We start from the raw sequence: 22,293 nt of genomic DNA on the forward strand, positions 1-22,293 counted from the left end.
TATATATATATAATAATAAAAGAATAATAATAATAATAATAATAATAAAATTGTTTGATAATATAAATTACATATGAATAGAAATAAGATGTATAAATTGTTACGAAATACTTAAATATATTATAATTTTAAGTTATATTTATGGTGGTTTAATTATGAACTTGATTCATTGTAATTTCTATAATTATAATGAAACGAATATTTTTTATCCTTCTCATATTTGAGATGGATCTCTTTACTAAATTTTATTATACCATCTTTTGGATTATTTTCAATTCCATATGAGCTTCAAAATTATATCAAAAAAACGTATCAGTATGCTTGTTTTGATTTTTGACAAAGGATCAGTTTTATATCAATAATTTAGAATATTTATAGTTATCATAGAGAAATTTTATCCTGTATAGTTATTTGAGAGTTCCGATGTTGTGAGAGATTTTTGTTTCTTCCAGATGTTTATAAAAGAACCTCAAAATATGCATTAATTAATGCTTTTTTGGTTAATTTGATTGATGTCTTTGAGTAACCATCATCACCTTGGTTCTAAGTACGAATCTGAAGTTTTAGTTATTCATAGGTCTTAACAATATAGTAATTCATATCAGTAACGAAGGACTAAGCCGACTTATATTTTGTCATTATCGCCACAAAGTGTACAACTAAATTGACCATTGATTTAGTTAAAAATAAAAAATAAAAATCTATTTTAGGACAGAAGAAAATCCAATCAAGATGTACTCCAAGAAAGAGTCTAAAAAATTGTAGAAAAGTAGAAAGAAACCCTTTCGATTTTCTTTTCTTTTTTTGCCAACACAGGAAAAGATATATAAAAATAAAAAAAAACACCAGACTAAAAATCCATTAAAATAGAAACACAGAATTCTGTGTCCAAAATACAAAAAATGATGATGGAAAAAAAAAAAAAAAAATGGATAAGGAAAGGAGGGAGAGGGGAGTGGAAATGTGAAACAGTCGCCCAAACTGAAGAGGCAAAGAAACAGGCCTTCAGCTTCCTCAAACCCCAAGTCAAACGACCTAAATTCCTCGGTCGATCATCCTTCATGTAGGAACATTTTATCTAGTAGTACATCCAGTGATCCATAATATGTCACATTAGAGCGCTCCGAAATTATATACCAGAATCTGAGGTAAGGGGAGGGCCGGATGCTGTTGATCCAACCAAAGAATAATAATGTTGCAGCAATGCTTAAAAAATCGTATAATTAGAGAAAATGTGCATCAAGTTGTCCAGAGTTTCGGGGTAGAATTTTCTAGCAAATAAATAGCATGGCCGCTGCATTCCATTCCACGTGCAAGGATTAATCATCGCTGTCTTCTGCAGCCATAAAACAAATGGGTTGCCATCGATTTCTCTTTCAAGTAAATAAAATACAAAAGGTTTCTACTGAATTTAAAAAAGAAAAATGGGATAAAGAAAATTATATGCCAATGTTAAGGGAATGAAGTTTGTACCTTCTGATCACTCGTAACATGCAGGTTGTCATCCGTGGACTGCAATGGATAACCAAAGGGAATGACTAACTCATAACACATAACGTGAAAAAGAAAAAGAAAAAGGATGGGAAGGAATCATACAGTGATCATTTTAAGGAGTTCATATGTAACATCTTGAGCCCTATATGATCTTGGATGCCACTTTCCTTCAGACCAATCCACATATGTTACTGACCAATTTGCCATACCGCCAGGATCGATCATCTGAAGGATGCGAGTATTTAAAAAAGCATATATGTTGGAAACTTGGGTATAATAGAAGAAGAAGATTGATATGCTTACATGGAAAAATGTTGGCAAGTAATGTTCGTCAGCATAGCAATTGCGTCCGTCCATGTTTGGCTGCAGAAAATGAACACCTTTAGGTCAGAATGGCTCTATGCATGACCCAAAACTTTTGCTTCAATTCCTTGGAGAATGGAAACCTCTGCCTAGGGTTTACCCAATACCCAACGGATTAGTCCCACCATCGAAGGGGATGGGGACAACCTGTTATCCCCACAACATAAAAATAAAATAAAAAAATCTTTAATATACCAAAATCCTTCTTGTTCAAATTAGTCACACAATGACGAAACAGGAGCTTTCTTAAGTCGTCGTTCTATCATCAGACAACATCAGCTAAGGAAGGAAAGCTGAAATAAAAAGTAGTTAAGAGAGAGCGCAGTTAATAGGTCCATTGTAGCTTTCCCTAGGGGATGCATGAAATATGTGGTGCATAGGTGACAAAATATAGTGCTATGTTCAGTCATTAAAATCTCCACAGATTCAGGTAAAAGCATCTAAAATTATGTAATGCTTAGATTGAAAAATTGACACTTAACCCAAAAACAGAATATCATCTAAATGCACCAAATATAATAATACTATATAATAGGTAGAGGTTTTGAACACAGCATTTAACAAACTCATCTTTATGTACATTCTGTACCACAATTAGGAGGAAACTTATGTGATTATTCCATCCTTGTAATACTTCATTTTGATGCATTTAAATGGATAATTTCCAACTGTTCTGATTACGAGAACGTTGGCATGATGGCTTAGCATAAAGCAGAAGGATAGGGAAATAGCAATATCCACTGCATTTACCATTGCTGCGACAATGCGGGCGGGCTATCTGACTGCAAAAGAATGACATTGGCTTCAAGTTCGAAACAAACCAGGATCCTCTTCCTTTCAGGAGCTGATTAACAACTAGATGAGATAGCTTTTTAAAATAATCAATTTACTAATAAATCTTCTATGATTTTTTATGCTTCCGTGTTTGAAAATATAACTCTGAGGCTGCAGGTTCTTTTTTGCTCAAGTCTCTGGAGAAGCAGATGATTCCTTTTAATGGAGAAAGGAGGATAGATATAGATTGAACACACCTTAGTTTTAAAGATCATAATGCATTGAACCAGAAAGTGACAGCGGCCATCTTGCAGGAAGCTAGAATCCTTCTTTATACAGAAGTTCACACTTCAGAAAGGTATCAAATTGATAAGGATGAGGGACATTAAGGTCACAGGGATAGATACAGTGAACACTACTTGTTATCTGTTGGTGGCCCAACATTCTCTAGCAGTAGAGTGAATCCTATTATTAAACTATAGCATGGATAAGTTCTACGGTTTATAGTTGTCATACCCGTTAAACATATTCTTAAACCCATGATCATTCAAAATTCACTCATTTAATTAAAGCTAGTATCTTTTGACCACATTTTATTGGAAAAAAAAAAGTATCACTTGACCACAAGGTGTGTGCGCGTGTTTCTTCTTATATTTTTATATTTGCCACAAGATTCGGAGTCATCCCTCGAGTATTACTGTGGGTTTCTTCTTGGTGAAAGAGCATCCAGTTGTAGACCATTATAAGGGTTGCATGTCAATTAAGAGTACCTAAGGACCCCTGTAGATAAAACATCACATCTACAAGACTGCCAGTCTGCAAGTTGTCTTCTTTTACTGTGCTTTGCGGAGACTAGGTCTATAAAACATGCATGTGTATTTTCAAGTACCAAAGAAAAGATGAAACTATTTTAACATTTGGCCAAATAAAAATGATGGAAAAATCATTTCTTGTCACATAAAAACAGACAAGAAAATGGCCTCATAAATAGACATATTCTCAGTGGGTAGGAATCTCATCATAGTGCAGATCATAATTAAGCACAAACCTACCCTGCAGAAGAGCTTGAATTTTGTGTAGTAAAGACTGTCTGCCATAAGTATTATAGCATGCTGCCGCTTCATGGTGAACCACTGCAATAAACACAAGGATCATAACACATGTAAGAACAATTTGATGTCTTTGGACATATTAACATTTAAGACCATGTTCTCAAATGCTTTGCTAGTTCCCATAAAGGATAGTGAACACATTTTGTGGCAGAGTCGTTCAGTAAAAGGGCACCCATTTACAATTTAACAAACCTCGATTCCCGACCATTTAAATATGGATGGATGAGTTCATTCACCATTATGCACTATTGACATGCCACCATGTCTTCTACACAATTTTGAATACAAGGGCTAAAACTTTACCATTATTGAAAAAATTACCAATATATTTATATTTGTATGTCTCAAAATTGCTGCAAGAAATTGTGCAGTTGCACCTAAGATGTGCACAGATTACCAAAATTACAGTGCTTTAGATAAAAAGAAATAATTAAAAGTTCATCTTACACTACTTAAGTACTTATAAAACTTCAATAGTTTTTACGAGTAAAATAGAAAAAAGTTCACAAGGCTACTAAGGTAGATGATATTTGACAAGAATTATAGAACAACACTAAAATTAACACAATTAAAAGCTAAGGATATAAACAAAGAAAAAGGTTGATGAGACATTGACGAGACAAGAGAATAATAGAGGGAGCAAAAAAAAATGAAAAACTGCCTGTGTTGATGATGAGTAGTATTAAATACTTGTACCGCTGTCAAGTACACAAACTACCAGAATAAGACAATGACGGGTTAATAAGATGATCAGGCAATGACTCATAGACGGAATTTTTTCCCCCTTTTTTGGCAAGTTATACTTACTCATACATGTCTCAATTGTGACTTGAATCCTAATCCTATACCTCCCATTTTAGGAGTGACAGTAGAAACCACTCAAGCTAACATCCGGTGGAATGACAGGACATAGGCATGAGGAAACAATGATATGGGAAGATAAAGAAATGATAAGCCTAGGTGTCAAAACCATAACAAGTGTACGGTGTCTACCCATCCTCATCTCAATCACCGACTCTTCATAAAAATGTCTTACCAACCCTTTTGCAGTTATCCTCCTAGATGGTCAAATATGCTATAATCCTATAAATAAAAATGGTCAAAACCTGGTTAAAAGTTTTTTTTTTGATAAGTCAAAATCTGGTTAAAAGTTAATATGACTACTGTTCATTATTGAGCAAAGTAATTCAGCTTCTTTCTCTATGCTGCTTCAAACATCTAAAATATATTTTTGATATCTGAACAACCTCCCATGCAATTACCAGTCATAGAATATTCTCATGCAATCTAGGTACAAGTTATGAAATTTTCTAGTTTACTACAAGCGAATCTGGATCAAATTATATAGTAAGTTAAGCCCCTTTCAGTGTCTTGATAAAAATAAACATAGTTCCAAGGTCAAATATATGCCTACAATTATTGCTTAATATTCCATTCATATAACCAAAAGGACAGAGAGGTTAGAGCATTTATTATTGTCATAATAACTGGCAAAGCTACAAATTCACAATGTAGAAGTTAAAACGTTGGACCATGTTTGGTTGTTTGGAATTGGAATGGGGAACTGCAAACTAAAATAGTAACTGAGAAATGATAGTGAATAATGCAGATTTCGATCCTTAATTAAACATCTGAATCTTTGTTAAAAACATCACCAGATCATATAGAATTTTTTTGAAACTTCTATGCGAGATTTTTTCAACTTCTAGATTTGGTTTTAGGTTAGATTCAAGGAAGAACAAATAAGTCCAGTTTGTCCATCAAATGAACAAGTCCTATGTACTCTTAATACTCCCTCCATTTAAAAATAAGTGTCCTTTCCTTTTTGGGATGTTCCAAATTTCCTTCAAAAAGACAAACTATGAAACTACAGAATTTGAAATTTTCCTAAATTATCAATATTTGAAAGTTTGCCAAATTATTAATGTAAATCTTTAATTTTGAAGGGTTAGTTATTGAATTCCAATGGGGTAGCATCCACTAAATGCATGTCCTTTAAAGAGTTAAAATTGACAGAAGTGATACGCGGGTAATAGATCACTACATGAGAAACAAAGTTGTAGAGATTAGAAGGCAGGAGATAGGTTAATAACTATTAAAATTGCATTAGATGCAATAGTGTTAAATATAATAAGTGCTAATGCACCGCATGTAGCATTAGATGAGAACACAAAAAAATTTATTTTGGCAATCATTAAACGAAATAATACTATAAATAGTCAGGAAGTATATTTATAGGAGGTGACTTCAACAGGCAAGTAGGATGAATTCTTGTAGGCTATGGATTTTATTTGGGGGGTGAATCTAAGAACCTATAGGATCTATGTGAAACAGGATAATTAACCTAATTAGAGAATAAGTAACCTCTCAGAAAATTATCGGGAAAAATACCACGGCAAAGACTTTCAATGCAGATCCTCCACATGAGATAGAAGATCAGTAGGCTGAATTATAACGAAGCATTGAGAACCCCTGTTTCCGGAGTGATATGTATTTAATTATTTTGGAGAAAAATGAATACGCCTATAGTTTTTATATCAAATATATGTACGTTTGAAAGTTTATACCTGCGAACCCTTCCGGAAGTCCTTATATTCAACTTCCGGCATCATATGCGGTGAATACCTGCCACCTCCATGTGGACCCGGATCCACAAAGCTAGAGAGAGAGAGACAGAGTCAATAAAAAAGGATCAATAGGTAGTATCTTATCTTTTAAATCACAACATATTGCGTTTGCAGCATACAGAATGTATACTGTTAACTGTGTATGGTTTTAGAAGTTGGTCAACCACCTACACTAACGAAAGTATAAAAAAAGCCTTTTATTTTCAAGAGAGAGAGGGTTTTCCTTACCAGTCAATAAAACTAACATTCGTGAATATTAGGTAGTTGTACACATAATCAAAGTTATGCAATGGCACACAACTGCAATAAATGAAAATAATCAGCTAATAATTTATCAATGCATTGACACACACAGGATTACAAGGAAAACTAAAAGAAGATAACCTAATTACCTATCAGATAGCAAAACAAACTGCTGATTATCAGGGTCTTTAAGTGCATTTGCCAGAAGTCTCCTCTCTGCATCTACCATGGAAAATGTTCCCCAAACAACCTACATTTTAATTATATAACCAATTCACATATCTGAGTAATTTTAGAGCCATCAATATAGTGGCAAGCAAAAAAAAAATTTGCTCGTTTTAAGATAGATGAGATTGGGGAAAAGGTAAGATTGGATACAAGCATTCTTCAAAAATTCAGAGGATGAAACATATGTATTATCCTTCTTCTGGGCACTTTATTTATTATTCTTCCATGTTTCTATGTTTGGCACTGAGGATAATACTAAATTGGAAAGCTCCCCAAATGGTCTCTTACACTATAGAAACCTTCTTTCCATCGGTTCAGAGAGAGAGAGAGTTCAATAAGGTATGATACTCACTCCTATGTTTCGATCAAGTATATATGGATGATTGAATTAAGGATTATCCATATCTTCGCTTGTCAAAATATTCAGAATAAAATAATGATTTCTTAATAATCTTACTCAGATGGCCCTAGAAAGGATAAATCCAACTATAAAATCAATTAGCTATCTTCAACCATAATCTTATATACACAAGATGCAATACCTCAGCAGGACGTAAATACAAAAGGGTGAAGAAAAAGACAAAAAATATGCTTTCATTATTTCAGAAAAATCTGACAATTATGTAAATTTTAACAATTTCTATCCATAAATTGCGACTGCTAATTATGGCCAATAAACAATACCTACAAAAGAAGTCATGCAACTGAATACATCTCTTAAGGACATGTATATAGAGTTACGGTATCGCCAGGAGATTTCTCATGGGGATTCTGATTGTTGGCTTTGGAATCCTAATTCTCAGGGTCGGTTCGAGGTGAGGTCTTTTTTCAGGTGCCTTTCGGTTGGAGATGGTGGTCCTTTCCCTTGGAAGTCTATTTGGTGCTCCAAGGCTCCCCTTAAGGTGGCCTTCTGTCTTGGGTAGAATTTTAACCCAGGATAAATTGAGGAGGAATCAGGTGGTGGTCAATCATTGTTACTTGTGCCTTTGCGATGAGGAGACAGTTGATCATCTTCTGTTACATTGCAGCATGGCTAGAGCTTGTTGGGATTTGATGCTTGGTTTGTTTGGGGTTCCTTGGGTTATGTCTTGTTCCTCTAGAGGGTTGATTGAGGCTTGGAGAGGTTTCTCAGCTGGGGCCCTCATTCAGGATGCTTGGAGGGCTACGCCTCTTTGTATTTGGTGGTGCATTTGGCTCAAGAGAAATAGGAGATATTTTGATAGAAAAGAGAAGCCTATTTCTATGCTTAAGTTCTCCATTATTTCCATTCTTTTTTGTTAGGTTTCGGGAAGAGATTATAGATCTATTGAGGAGATTGTTTTCTTTTTAGCCTCTTTGAAGGTTTGAGCTGTTTTTTTGTCCTTTTTGTATCTTTGGGATTCGCTCCCCTTTTGAGCACTTTTTATATAATTTTACTTATCAAAAAAAAAAAAGGACATGTATATAGATATTGAAGCTTGAAACCAGCACAAATTCAAAATACCAAGACCCTTAAAATTTTCAGGTGGGATATATAATTTATCTGAATTGTTCCCATATTTACAGAATATATGCAAAATTAAAACATAAATTTGAAGATGTATTCAAAATATATGCAGACAACACAACATGACTGGAAAAACCAAAACACTGAATGTCATATTGGATGTTGAGAAGGCTTACAGGATGGTTAGAAAAGAAATTGCACACTAACATGTTGTGTTATCTGCATATTAGGTACCCGAACGTAGAAGGGTTGTTAAAAGTCACAAGTGATAGGACATATAGACTTGATACAACCCCGAGTGTAGAAGTGTACTAAAAATCATCTCATTAGAGGCTTGACATAAAAATAAGCCCCTTCACCAATAGGTCAGTGGCCTAGCGGTACCAGGCTCCTACTTTCCAAAGGGAGGTCAGGGGTTCGAGCCTTGGTGGAGGCATGTGAGTACCAATTAAGGAAAAAAAAATAAAAAATCAAGCCCCTTCCCCTACCCTCAGTGAGGTTTGGAAGTGTCTAGGGGATGATGACTTATCTTGCCTAACAAAGTCGTTTAATAAGATAATAACAACTAAGAGAATGTTTGATGAGAGACGCAAAAGTATTTTAGTACCCATATATAAAAATAAAGGGGATATACAAACTTGTACTAATTATCACGGTATCAAAGTAATGAGTCAAACTGTAAAACTTTGGGAGAGAGTGATTGAAGAACGACTAAGATAAAAAATTCTATTTGGATTTATGCCGGGGAGGTCAACAATGAAGGCAATAGGCTATTTATTCATTGAGGCGACTAATAAAAGGATAAAGAAAGAAGAAAGATTATATGGTTTTTATTGATTTAAAAAAAATGGGTACCTATACAAAAAGAAAAGAGTCGGAAAGGGAGATATTGACGTGATAAAAGATATGTATGATGGAAGTATGAATATAGTCTGAAAGACTATGGACGAAATAAGTGAATTTTCCATTAATATCGAATTACATCAAGTCACTCAAGTGTTAACGTAAAGCTCATCCTTTTTTTTTTCCTTAGTTTTGATGAACTGATGAGACACATTCTGGATGACATTCCATGGTGTATTTTACTTGACGATGACATTGTTTTAATTGATAAGGTATATGGCAACTGTTGAATTGGAGGTGTAGAAGGAAGCTCTAGAATTAAAATGGTTTAAGAGAAGTAGGAATAAAACAGACCATATGGAACTTCAATAAAGCTAGAAATACAAATAAAAATGGAGTGAGGATTGAAGATCAAGGGACACCAAAAAGTGAACACTTCCACTATTTACTCTCAATTTTTCATAATGAAGGAGAAATTGGAGATGATGTTAATCATAAAATCAATGCAGGATTGATTATTGTATGATTAGTGCATCCTTCTAAGATTGAAAGGAAAGTTCTGTATAATAACCATTACAAAGTTATAGAATATAGGACAGGATTTAGCACAGAATATAGGACAACTAAGAAACAACTAATTCACAAAGTTACCATGACAGAGATATGAATGTTGAGATGTGCAGCAAGACAAGAAAGGATAGAACTAGAAATGAACACTTTCGTGAAATGGTTAAAGTAGCACTCACTGATAGAGAAATTATTAGGGTTTTGTAGGTTGGATAAAGTTTTACGAAAAAAAGTTCAGGTATTAGGAGGAAAAAAATAAAGCAATCAAGGGAAGAAGGTCAAGAAGTAGAAAAATCTCAAGAACATTTGAACAAGAATTCTTAGACTTCCCCGCCAAGGCTTTAGCTCTAGTGGTATCTCCTCATCTTCCCATATGGATGGTTGACGGTTTAAGTCCCCATTGGGGGACATGGTCAGTGTGTTTGTTCTTACCTATCAAAAATAAATAAATAATTGGAATCTTAGACTTGACCCCATAAGGTTAGGATGCATCATACAACCTTCAATACTCTATAACTCAATTCCAAATAAGTATCCTTGATCCTAGAAAATAGAACTATCTCAGGCTCAAATTAACCTAAAATTAAAACAAGAAGACTCAAATTAAGCCAAAAAATTGAATAGATGAGATTCACCAAGTGAGCTACATATGAAAATCCAAGTTTGTCTCTTCTTACTCTGCATCAGCTAGTGGTCTCCCAGACTTAGATTTTGATTCTTGAGTTACTTCAAAGGATCAATACAATGTTAAATACTGACTGTAATTAAGCAGTTCAAAAAACAATTAAAAGAAAAAGAATATAAAATATTATAGTGCCCTTTAAAGTTACTTGACCCATAGATACACTGTATCCTTTAAAAAATAAAAATAAAAAACTTTTACATCACACATAGAGAAGGGAAAAACAAGGCCATTATCCCATCAAATTACAATTAAAGAACACATGAAGAATGAAACTGTTGCCAATATCATCATATACAGTTCAAACTCAATTTAATTTCAGAGAAGTCCATGTACCTGCTCACTGCGTATCTCCCGACCAGCAAAATAACGACTCAAATGTACTGGTTTTTCCCTAGAAGCATGTACATAAATAGTAAATCTATCCTCATGACCCTGCAGACACCATTTAGGAATTATGACATTTTTATTAAGAGATCAAGTGCTGAGCTAGATGAGGAAATAAATGCCTTTCAGTTGAATTGTAACAACAAAGAGCGAGGCATTGAACAGAAACCCAAACAATATCAACAGTACATACATTTCAACAAAACAAATGGTATGCTTTGCAAAAACCAGCCCCTGATCTGGCACTACAGTAACAATAATGTTTCAAATAGACAAGATCAAATGTAGATTAGTCCCATCTCATCATCTCTATGCCATCAGATTCAAATTAGGCTATGCATACATTTTTTCCCCTTTAAATGAGGGAAAAAAAACTTTATACCGTCTCTATGTCATAAGTTCCAAATGAGATTTGATAGACCATGCCCCAACTTCAGTAAGGTAAGAGAGCAACCATGATCTTCAAATTTGGTCCAAATATATTTTTGGAAAGGCAGCAAATCTTGGACTCTGTTATCATTGCTAGTGAGTATATAGATTCCATATTGAGTAATGGAATGCCGGGAGTTGCATGCAAGCTAGACATAGAGAAGTCATACACGATCACGTGAGTTAGAGCTTCTTGTTGTATCTTCCGGAGAGGATGGGTTTTGGAGAGGGGTGGAAGAGATGGATCCAATTCTATATTTCTACAGTGAGATTCTCAATTTTGGTGGATGGGTCTCCTTCCGATTTTTTCAACAGCTCATGAGGCTTGGGACAGGGAGATCCATTGTCTCCCTTTCTAATCATTAATGTGTTGGAGACCTTTAGTAGGTTGATGAAGAGGGCAGTAGAGTTGGACTGTATCAAAGGCTTTTAGAGTGGGCAGGTAGTACTCTAGCCTGGAGGTTTCTCATCTTCTGTTTGCTGATGATACTATAGTTTTCTGTAATGTGGATGAGACTCTGTTCAAACTTTTGAGGTGTGTTTTCAGGCAGTTGCTGCAAATAAATCATCAGAAGAGTGAGGTTGTGCCAGTGGGGGAGGTTCGAGAGACCCTCGTTAGCTAATATTCTGGGTTGTAACCTTGCCAGTATTGTATCTGGGTTTACCTTTGGGGCCGTCTCTGAGGAGAGACTCCTCCTGGGAGCTTGTGTTTGAGAGCTTTGAGAGGACACTAGTGGATTGGAAAAAGTAATATGTTTCAAAGGGTGTGAGGTTAAATCTTTTGAGAAGCACCCTTTTGAGCCTTCCAACTTACTTTATGGCCCTATTTCATATGCCCTCTTTAGGTTCCATCTTGTGAAGTGGAAGCAGGTTTGTAGGCTTATTTAGATTGGGTCTGGGTGTTTAGAGGTTGGATTTGTTCAGCGAGGCGTTATTGGGCAAGTGGTTGTGGAGAGCACAATCTTTGGAGGAGGATTAGTCAATGCAAGTTTTGGGGAATCTAGGGGTGGATGTTATTCTTTGGAGGAAGGGGCTCCGACTGGGGTGGATGTCTGGAATATCATTCGGAGGGGTTGGGATGAATTTTCAAAACATATCCGATATAGAGTGAAGAGTGAAATAGGGCCGGCTAGGCCATGCTTTTATTTATTTTTGGAGTTCAGGTCATGTCAGCATTCAAAGAAAGCACTCTTGAGGCTTGGAGAGGTTGTACAGTGGGGCGGCAAGCCCAAGATGCCTGGAGGGTTGCACTCCTTTGTTTGTAGTAAGGCTTATGGCAGGAGAGGAATATGAGATCCTTCACTGGAATGAAGGCTCCTATATGGGCACTTAAGTTCTATATTCTTGGTTCTTTGGGGTTCATGGTCTACTTAAAACTCTATGGGGGATTTTGTTAATTTTGTGGACAGTCTGCAGGCATAGTGGGTTTTTTTGGCTTTTGCGAAGTTGTATTTGGGATGCGCTTCCCTCTTGAGCATCTTTTAAATGAATCTCACTTACCAAAATGTAGTATGCAACTCCAACTGGCAACTGCCAAGTCTATCCTATCTCCATTCTAACGGTTGAATTCATGAATTATATGCAAACAGGACTCCTAATGCATCGACTTGACCGACCATTAAACTCAATAGAAAGCTTAGCTACCAAACATCCGTGTTAGTGTGTTACCAAACGTGTCATCTTTTGTTTGCCTTGTCTCCTTATGTTATTTGTTCAAACCAATTCAAATTCTTGGAGCAACAAATGTTCCCCTTAGTTTTCTCTTCAAGCACTATCCACCCAAAGACAACTATTAGGCACATTTACTTCCTGCCAATTGGCCATTTTTAACAGAAGAACAAGCCACCTTCCCGGTAGCTGTTCACATCAAATCAGACATCAATGGTGCCAAAACTCATTTAATTCCATCACCTTTTATTGATACAACTTGAAAGTGTCTCATATGCTTGCAGCCCAAAGGTCTAATCTTTTCATAATCATGCATTCTTCAAGATCACGCATATAAGAATGGAAAATTTCAAACTGAAGTCATGCGCCAATATTTACAATGTTTATTAAATGGTTTCAGTTACCATCTGACTGGACCCTTTTCATGTAACCACCTTCGGCAAGGTTATATTGACCTGAACATCCACTAGTTTTGCTATTAATTCACCTATTGTGCTTATTTTAACCATTTGAATGGGACAATGATATACGTTCGAAGCACGCCAAAATTTTAAAACTTGCATAGATAACAAGGTTGTCATTAGAGATCTTAATTCATGGGGTCTGGATAATCACATGCATATATTTGATGTTTTAAAATCAACATGGGAATTAAATCTCAACAAATGTACAATTCAAAATAATTTCCATACAGAAAGCTCCACCAATTCACGCAAGTATTGTTGAAAATAAATATAAAACAAGATATAAACCCAGCAGAATCAGGTAATGAAAGCACTAATTGGCCAGAACCAAAATGTGTGTGTGTGTGTGTGTGTGCAAAACTGCAAAAGTAAATAATCATAAGAATTGATGAACAAGAAATAAAACCTCACTTGAAAGAACTTATCCCACAGCATTTCAAAAGGCAATGGACCCGGTGTCAAGAACAAGAAAGCAATTTTCGGGTTCTTTGATTGAAAAGGTGTCTTCAATATTTCCCTGATTACAACCTGAGCTGCTGTCTCTTCGTCTGATAATTCTCTGGAAGGAATAGGTAGAATCTTTTCGTACATGGTGCAACTACTGGAGGAAAAGATATAGCAAGCTGCAGAGCTTCTGGGTGGATAAATATAGGCTCCGAGCAGAAAAATGCTCACCAAACAAACTAATATAATAACCCATATTGGTCTTTTTAAATGTGGCCGCTGGCGGTACCCAGATGTGCTCAGCATATCTCTTATGCCAAGCCTCCATGCACGAACTGTCTTCATTTAGGAAGAAGGCATCACTGCAGTATCTCAGAGCATCCTTCTAGTTCTCCAGAATCTTGGACCACTGTGGTCTTAAAAATGGAGAGGAAAACATATTTCCTTCAATGAACAACTTGAAGCATGAAATTCAAAAGTCTGAAATTTTAGACAAAGGCAAAAATACTTATTGAAGAAATAAAAGTAAGTGTATCAAATATGGTGCATTGTAAAAAGTAAAAATAATAATCTTTGAGTTATAATTTGAATACAAAAATTAAAAATAATTACTATATATAGTAAAATCATAAGCAGCACGCGTAGCTTATATAAAAAAAAAATCAATTATCAGCACAAATAGCTTTTATGATACATGCTAGTTATGCATCTGTCAATCCTCAATAACAGCAGCAGTATGGGTGATACATTAAGGGATTAATACTAGAAAATTTACTTGTTTACTTCAAATGGGTATTAGAATATTTAGCTTCCAATTGATATGGGCATTCGGCATGAGATCATACATTAAACCATGAACAAAAATCCCCAAAAATTCAACACATGCCAGACATGTGAAACCGATCAATCCAGTCCAAGAAGTAACTGAACATCATAACTAATACTATACTACATTAATCTAGTTTCGACTAATTCAAACAAATTCAAATTTTCTCACTGGAATTGACAACACAACAATTTCAGATCAAAGAACTATTGAATATAATACAATCCGTAAAGAAATTGACCGAGAATATGAAGAATCCTTAAAAAATAAAAGAAAAAGAAAACAAACAGAACTCCACGAATTCAAACAAAGCAAATGTAAACGAATCTCATTGAGAATGACCTTTTGAAAAAGCAGCTAAAGGAGAGATCCCAGTGTGAGTCTGATCGCAATATTCAAGATCTACGACAAAAGAGAGAAAAAGTAGAGAGAGACCAAAAAAATAAAAGACGATGGATCTATTGATGAATTATACTGTAATAATAATAATAATAATATATATACTATTATATAAGCAGCAGCAGTAGTACGTTGCTCCTCGTCGATTCGTCGTCTCTCCACCTTTGCTATGTGTGTTTATCTCTCTACTTTCTCTCTCTAGAAAAGTAGTACTACTGCTCTCTCCACAGTGGGTTCCGTTGATTCGCTTGGTTCCGAAGTAGGAGAGAGAGGAATGAGAACATTTCAGCCTAGTAATTTACTCCACGTATGTCTCGTAGCGATTGTCGTGAAATTGACTTTTCATTTCTTCATTTTTTTTTTTTTTTTTCATTTATAACTGTAGTACTACGCATTTATTACCAGTATTCAAAAACAGACCCGTTTAACATTAAATATCTCTCATTTTACTCTTACTCCATATAAATTGGAATAATTTAATGGGATTTGATTTATTTTTTACAACTTTTCAAGCCTATATTACACAATTAAGACATATATATATATAAACCACTACGCAAATTAATTATTAATACAAAAAGTATATTATTTTGGTCCATAGTGCCCTCAGTCCCTTTGGGGCAATTTCTTATTGTTATAAAATTTTCTTAGTCTTAATCTATTTGAATTATCGTTGTTATTTATTTTAAAATTTTCAATTAAATAACAAAGTATGATTTGTGGTTTTAATTATTTATTCCCTTTAGAAAAATGTATATATAAATAAGAATGTTATTGGCATTTACTCCTATATAGTAGTAAGTGTAGATCTAATATTTCCAAGTTGACTCTACTGTAAGTATTCAGAATCTGAAGTGATTGATTACCAAGTATGTCTCTCATATGTGATTTATGTAACCCTTTTTTTTTTTTTTTTTTGAAAGGTTAAGCAATGCATAGGTAGAAGAAAACTGTACATGGAGGCCTTTGGCCATAACAGCCCATAAAGGGCAACAGGCACAAAACAAGAAGTCAATGGCCAAAACAAACAAGAAACAAAAGCCCAGACCAATACAAGCCTAATAACTTTGTTTAACAAACTAATAAAAAAAGCCGTTAAACTAAGTTGTCAAGCTTTCAATCCGGTAGCAAAGCCCTAAATCGGCAAAGGGGATCCCTCTGTAATAGCTAATCCGGCGGTCTCGGAGGAGGGCGACAGCATGCCGGAGACAAATTCCAAGACTGCAAAATAGATCTAGATACTTCACAATCCTTAAGGCAGCGCAATTGGAGAAGACTTGTGATTGTATTGTTGACCTTAGTCAACACCAATCTCTGCGAAGACGATTTGCCTTTGAAGATTCTATTGTTACGTTCTTCCCATACGTGATACAACATGGCTGAGAGGCATATCTTCCGAAGCATGTTGATTGGAGAGCTTCCCTTCCATCTGTGGCTAATCCACAGAATCATGCCCTCCCAAGAGAAGAATGGTTTGTAGAATTTGCACCTATCTTGTATGAATTTCCATAATGGTGAGGAGAAGATGCATCTGAAAAAGAGGTGGGAGTGGGATTCAGGCTCATAATTGCATAGAGCACATATGTTATCATGACTAGCCATTGCACTGCTGTCGAGGGTTGGGAGTCTGCTTTGGGCTGCCAACCACATGTTGAATTTCATCCTTGGAGTTGTGGGAGAGCACCATACAAGGTTGTACCAAGCAATTTGATCATCGTTGCCTGCAAGATGGAGAGTGGTATGTTTGAGATTAAAGGTACCAGAGGGGATGCTGACCAAATTAGCTTATCTTTTCTGGTTGAGCATGGCTGAGGAAGAGCAAGAAGTTCAGGAACAGCATTGGAGAGTGAATGGGGGAATGACCATGAGTTATTAACTATGAATCTACCCACAGGAGTGAACTCATCAGCTCCCAAGTTTGAGAAGATGTGGGAAGGAAAACGTAAGCTGAGAGGACCTGCTGGAGACCAATTGTCCAACCAAAAGTTGGTATCCATTCCATTGCCGATGACATGCTTGATGATGAGTCTAGTTGGATGCCTTAGCTGAAGAATTTTCCTCCAGCTCCAAGAGCAAGGCTGGGGGATCTTCAAGCTCCAAAAGCTTCTATTCTTTATGAGGTAAATTCTGCACCAATTGATCCATACTCTGTTTGAATTGTCTGTATGAAGGTCCCAAATATATCTGAGAATAGCAGCTCTATTTGCAACCTCGAGGTTGGGGATGTCTAGGCCACCTTCAGCTTTGGGCCTGCAGACATTATACCATGCAACTTTTGACCCTGTAGATTTCAATTCTGGTCCTGACCAAAGAAATGATCTAAAGATCTTGTTCAGCTCATTGATTACACTTTTTAGGAGGACAAAATACTAGACCAATAGAGCTGAGTTGAGACAAGGACAGCTTTAAGAAGCTGTAAACAACCTGCATAGGAAAGGGATCTGGCAGACCAGTGAGAGATCCTGTGAGTGATTCTTTCAATGAGAGTTCTACAATCAGAGCTTTTGAGGTTTGTAGTGATCAGTGGAACCCCGAGATGTCTAATGGGCAGACTGCCCTTCTGAATGCTAAACATATCAATGATTACTTCTTCCATCTGAGGGTGAATGCCTGCATAAAAGATTGAGCTTTTTGACAGGTTAATTGTTAGTCCAGACATCAAGCAGAAGAGGTCAAGGGCTGATTTCAGTGTGAATATGGATTCAATGTCTCCATGGCATAGTAAAAGAAGGTCATCAGCAAATGATAGGTGGGTGATACGTTGCTCCTTACATCTCCAATGATGCTTGAATCTTGGAGCTCGAGTAACATAGTTGCTGATAATGGATGAGAGAGCTTCAATAACAATGACAAACAGGAACGGGGAGATTGGATCTCCTTGTCTCAACCCTCTCTTCCCCTTAAAAAACCTCTGAAATTCTCCATTCAGAGCAATTGTGAATGATGGGGATGAGATACAAGACGGGATAAGGGAGATAAACTTCTGAGGAAACTTGAGAAGAGTGAGGCAGTTGTAAATGAAGTCCCAATTTACAGAGTCAAAAGCTTTCATAAGGTTAATTTTGATATCACACCTAGGAGGGCCAATGTCTTTGTGATAACCTCTTAAAAGCTCATGTGCAAGGAGGATGGAGTCAGTGATCTTTCTGCCTTGGACAAAAGCTGTTTGAGTAGTGTCAATGATATGAGGAAGGGTAAGTTGAAGCTTGGAAGCCAACAATTTTGCTATACACTTGTAGATGGTGTTGCAGCAGGATATTGGCCTGTAGTCATTGAGAGATGAGGGATTTGAACACTTTGGAACAAGTGAAATGCAAGTGCAGTTGATCTCAGAAAGGAGCTTCCCATTCCTGAAGAATTCAGAGATGGCCTTAATAATTGAGTTCCCCACAATGTGCCATGTCTTTTGGAAGAAGAGTGCATTATAACCATCCGGGCCTGGAGCCTTGTCCCTATTGAGTGACAACATGCAATTCTGGATCTCTAAGGGAGAGGGGGGAGATTCCAGAAGGCTGAGCAAGTTGGAAGGCAATGATTTGGTGATGAATTGGGATAAATCAGATGGGCCATAAGTAGGAAGGATGGAACATCCTAGTAGTCTCTGAAAGTGAAAGATTGTTTCTTGTTTGATGGCCTCTAGATCAACAATGTCCACCCCAGCTGCAGTTGTGAGACTAACAATTTTGTTCCTGTTATTTCTGGAGGCAAGGGATTTGTGAAAGTAAGGAGAGTTGGAATCTCCTAGTTTCAACCAAATCATCCTTGATTTTTGCCTTAACATGTCCTCTTGAATCTTCCCAGCCTCAAATACTCAGCAATAAGAGCCCTCTCTAGTTGTCTTAGGTGGATATCATTTGGGCAATTGTCAAGATCAGTTTGACATGAATCCAACTCTAATTTTACAGAATCCAGCCTTGACCCAACATCAGAAAATTCTTTCCTGCAGGTTGATTTAAGAATGTGCTTGACTCTTTTCAATTTTTGGACTACCTAGAACATAGATGTACCCTTGATATGGGAGCTCCAAATTCCTTGAACAGAGTGGTAGAAGAGTGGGTGGTTACTCCAAGCATCGAAGAACCTGAATGGAATGCGCTTTCCTTGGAAGTTGAAGTTCATAGAGAGTAAGATTGGGCTGTGATCAGAGATACCTGGGGTTAAGCACTTGCATTCTGAGAATGGAAAGGACATACTCCATTTACAATTTACCAAAGCTCTATCAATCTTCCTGGCTATGCATGCATCCCCCAAGCTTTTGTTGTTCCAAGTATACAATAAACCATTGTATTTCAAATCCTCAAGTTCAGCCTATTGAATGCAATCTTTCAAGTCAGACATTGAAGAGCTCCACTTCTGTGAACCACCAAACCTCTCATTTGAACTGGTTATAGCATTAAAGTCTCCCATGATGATCCAAGGGGAGTGAGAGAATAAGTTTGAGTGGTTGAGAATGTCACTCCAAAGAGTCAATCTTTCATTTGCATGATTAGAGGCATAAATAAAGGAGCAGAAAAATGACACATCATGACTAATAATGGAGACAAAGCAGTAAATGGCTTGCTTGTTGATGTTAATAATGCTGAGATTAATGGAATTTGAATTCCATAAAATCCAGATTCTCCCAAGATGGGAGAAGATGTAATTATGGGCAATAGACCAATGAGGAGCTATGAGATGATGGATAGCTGCTACATTATCATGAGACACTCTGGTCTCTACAATAGATATAAGATCCAACTTATTTTCTGAGATAAGTTTCTTTACCCCAGCCTTCTTGGAGGGCTGATTTAACCCTCTCACATTCCATGTTATAAAGGAAATCATTTAAGGTTAGAGGTAGAAGAACCTCTAAGATATCTGTGGCCCTTTGGAGGGTCTGAAGATATCAAAACTGGGCTATGGCTTTTACTCTCTCTTGCAACCTTTTTTAAGCTTCGAACTGTCAATTTGTTAATTGTTGAATTTGCATTTGCAGGAGGAAATGATGAAGATGGCTCACTCATGCTGCAGCATTGTCTTGGAGATGCTACAATTGCAGAATCTTGAACTGCAGGGGAGTTGGGATGATGCTGCTGGTCCAAAGCAATGTGTGTGTATGGGGGAGATACCTCATTCCTGGACCTGCTCAGTCTCGGCTCTTAAGGGTAGGTTGATGGAACTTCCTTACATTCAGATGAGGTGGAACATGGCTGTGATGGGCATGTGAGTGGAGGGGTATGATGGAGATTGCATGTAGAAGGAGTGACTGTGCGTGTAAATGAAAGTTTCTTTACACAGAGAGGGGATGGATTGAGAGGTGGAGGCCTGCTGGTGTGTTTCCCTTTGGATTTGGAGAGAAGTGCAGTGGGCCTGTAGATTGTAGGTGCTGAATTGATTGGACACTATGGGTCAATATCACAGGTGGAGAGTGGGGTGAATGGGTAATTACATAATAGAGGGGAAATGACTGTTTGTTGTTTATCTTTGTGCTGTGGATGATTTCTCCTTCCATTCTTCTTCCTTAGTGTGATCCATTATGTGTTTTGAGGGTTCTCAGCAGGGTTATTGTCAACCATAACAAGGCTTGTGTCAACCCTTGGTGGATTAGGGGTTGTCTTCATTTGTGGCTTTGGGTTTATGTGGTTTTGGGGACAGGATGCTTCAGTATGGTTAAGCCTCTTGCAGGTATTACAGATCTTAGGAAACCATTGGTATTCAATACCAATATCAACAATGGTGCCATCATCCTTTTTGAGTTGAGTAGCTATGAGTAGAGGCTTTGTTAAATCAACATTGATACAAATTCTGGCATACCTTAGCTTTGATCTTGATTCTGTTGCTAGGTCAGCATAAAGAGGGATTCCAACAGTGCTAGCAACATGGCTGAGACCCTTAGCAGTCCAATACCTAATTGGAATGTTGTAAAATTTAACCCAAGTAGGAGTAAGGGTGGTTTGAGGGGAAGAAGGTTAATTAAACTCGTCCCATTTGACTAAGGAGAAGGGGTGGCCTGCTAGTGTCCAAGGCCCCATGGATAACACCTTTTCAGCCTCATTGGTAGAGCTAAATCTGAAGAGGTAAGTGTTGTTCTCACCCAGAATTGTCTTAGTTAGACCTTGGGAACTCCAAAGTTTAGTAGTTGCTGTACTGACAACTTTGAAGGGCAGTCTTTTGCGGATGGAGGTGCCAACCAAGTGATTTGAATTCCAAAAATTTAGACCTTCAATTGCTACTTCCTCTGGTGGCTCAATCAGAGATGGGTTAAGGGATGATGATTTTATGAACTCGAAGTTCATTTTTGCTGGGCCATTTTGAACAACTTCAGTCCATCTTTTTGTCTGTTGGATCTTAGCTGGGGGTGGTAAAGGGATGGTGGTATCCGCAATATGGTGGGCTAGGTTGGTTAGAGTAAGTGGGTTGGCTAGCGTGGGGGAGTTTGGTTGATAGCTTAAGGTAGGTTGGCCTAGTTGGATGGGACGTGGGTTGTTGGGAAAGTTATCAGCATTGCTTCCTTTTTGGAGACGGGTTCCTGCATTTGACAGAAAGTGGTTTGGACTGAGATGAGGTGGTGATGTCACGGATTTTGAATTCAAATTCAGATTGAGAAGTTGTGGTACATTGGCTTCTGTGGTGGTGGTGGTGGTGGTGATATCAGGTGGAGGTTGATGAAGGGTCGCTGTGGCCTTGATTTTGCTTTCTTCCAGTTCTTTCTTGAGCATAGAGATGGTTCTGTTCTTCTCCTGAATCATTTCTAAAGCTTTACCCAAGTTTTCTTCTGACCATTCAAGCTTCTTTGTCAATCTGTCAATTTGATGCTCTGGAGAGTTGTAAATTCTTGGGTTGAAGTTCTTTGGCAGGTGGTAGCTGCTGTCATTTGAAACACTTGAGCCCTTTCTATTCTTGTGTGGAGAATGAACTGTTGGTACGGGTGACTTTGGTTTTTTGCCTGTTAGCCTAATGGGCTTGGTTGATGGTGGAGGGAAGTGGACTGGTGATTTACCGGTGTGGAGTGAAGGTAATGGTGGTTCAAAAACTTCAATTTGTAACGGCCTAGGACAAGAGATATTTGTTTGTTTCACATTGATTTTGGAGATGGGCTTAGAAACATTGGTGAGTGGTTTTTTAGGAAGTGGATTGTGGGATGTTGATGCATAGCTTCCATTGTTGTGAAGATTCGTGGGAATGAATCTATCTCGGCATGCTTCCTTCCATTTGAAAAATGTTATATGTCATGAGCTAGCTAGGCAACGGAGTGTGCAAATTTCCACATTTTTAAAT

General features: G+C 37.0%; 1 protein-coding gene across 4 annotated transcripts; it reads right to left on the reverse strand.

The window, feature by feature from the left end:
• Positions 1-848: 848 nt before the first annotated feature.
• On the reverse strand, positions 849-15,316 carry LOC132286851 (glycosyltransferase BC10). Of its 4 annotated transcripts, none has more exons than XM_059789258.1 (12): positions 15,168-15,316; positions 14,980-15,039; positions 13,779-14,220; positions 10,756-10,854; positions 6,763-6,863; positions 6,599-6,670; positions 6,311-6,401; positions 3,684-3,764; positions 1,798-1,857; positions 1,597-1,719; positions 1,474-1,512; positions 849-1,336 (listed from the first exon to the last, which is right to left on the reverse strand). In XM_059789258.1, the coding sequence occupies exons 3-12, from the start codon at positions 14,154-14,156 to the stop codon at positions 1,208-1,210; spliced, it is 1,173 nt and encodes a 390-aa protein (XP_059645241.1). In that variant the 5' UTR covers positions 14,157-14,220; positions 14,980-15,039; positions 15,168-15,316; the 3' UTR covers positions 849-1,207. The 4 variants fall into 4 exon arrangements, with proteins under 4 accessions (XP_059645241.1, XP_059645240.1, XP_059645238.1 ...); XM_059789257.1 differs by having other exon boundaries at positions 13,779-14,227; XM_059789255.1 differs by having other exon boundaries at positions 13,779-14,291.
• Positions 15,317-22,293: the final 6,977 nt, after the last annotated feature.

The sequence above is a fragment of the Cornus florida genome, unplaced genomic scaffold (assembly GCF_030987335.1).
Source record: "Cornus florida cultivar Cherokee Brave unplaced genomic scaffold, ASM3098733v1 CherokeeBrave_3.0.0_Hap2_Chr11, whole genome shotgun sequence".
Taxonomy (NCBI): Eukaryota; Viridiplantae; Streptophyta; class Magnoliopsida; order Cornales; family Cornaceae; genus Cornus; species Cornus florida.

What these genes read in the sequence shown, in the direction of transcription:
- LOC132286851 (XM_059789258.1), bottom strand. Translation starts at nt 14,156, where the DNA reads ATGAAGACAGTTCGTGCATGGAGGCTTGGCATAAGAGATATGCTGAGC. An exon ending in AATTCAAGCTCTTCTGCAGG is followed by an intron (nt 1,858 to 3,683) that starts GTAGGTTTGTGC and finishes CATTTTCTGCAG; the next exon opens with CCAAACATGGACGGACGCAA. An exon ending in AACTCCTTAAAATGATCACT is followed by an intron (nt 1,513 to 1,596) that starts GTATGATTCCTT and finishes TATCCATTGCAG; the next exon opens with TCCACGGATGACAACCTGCA.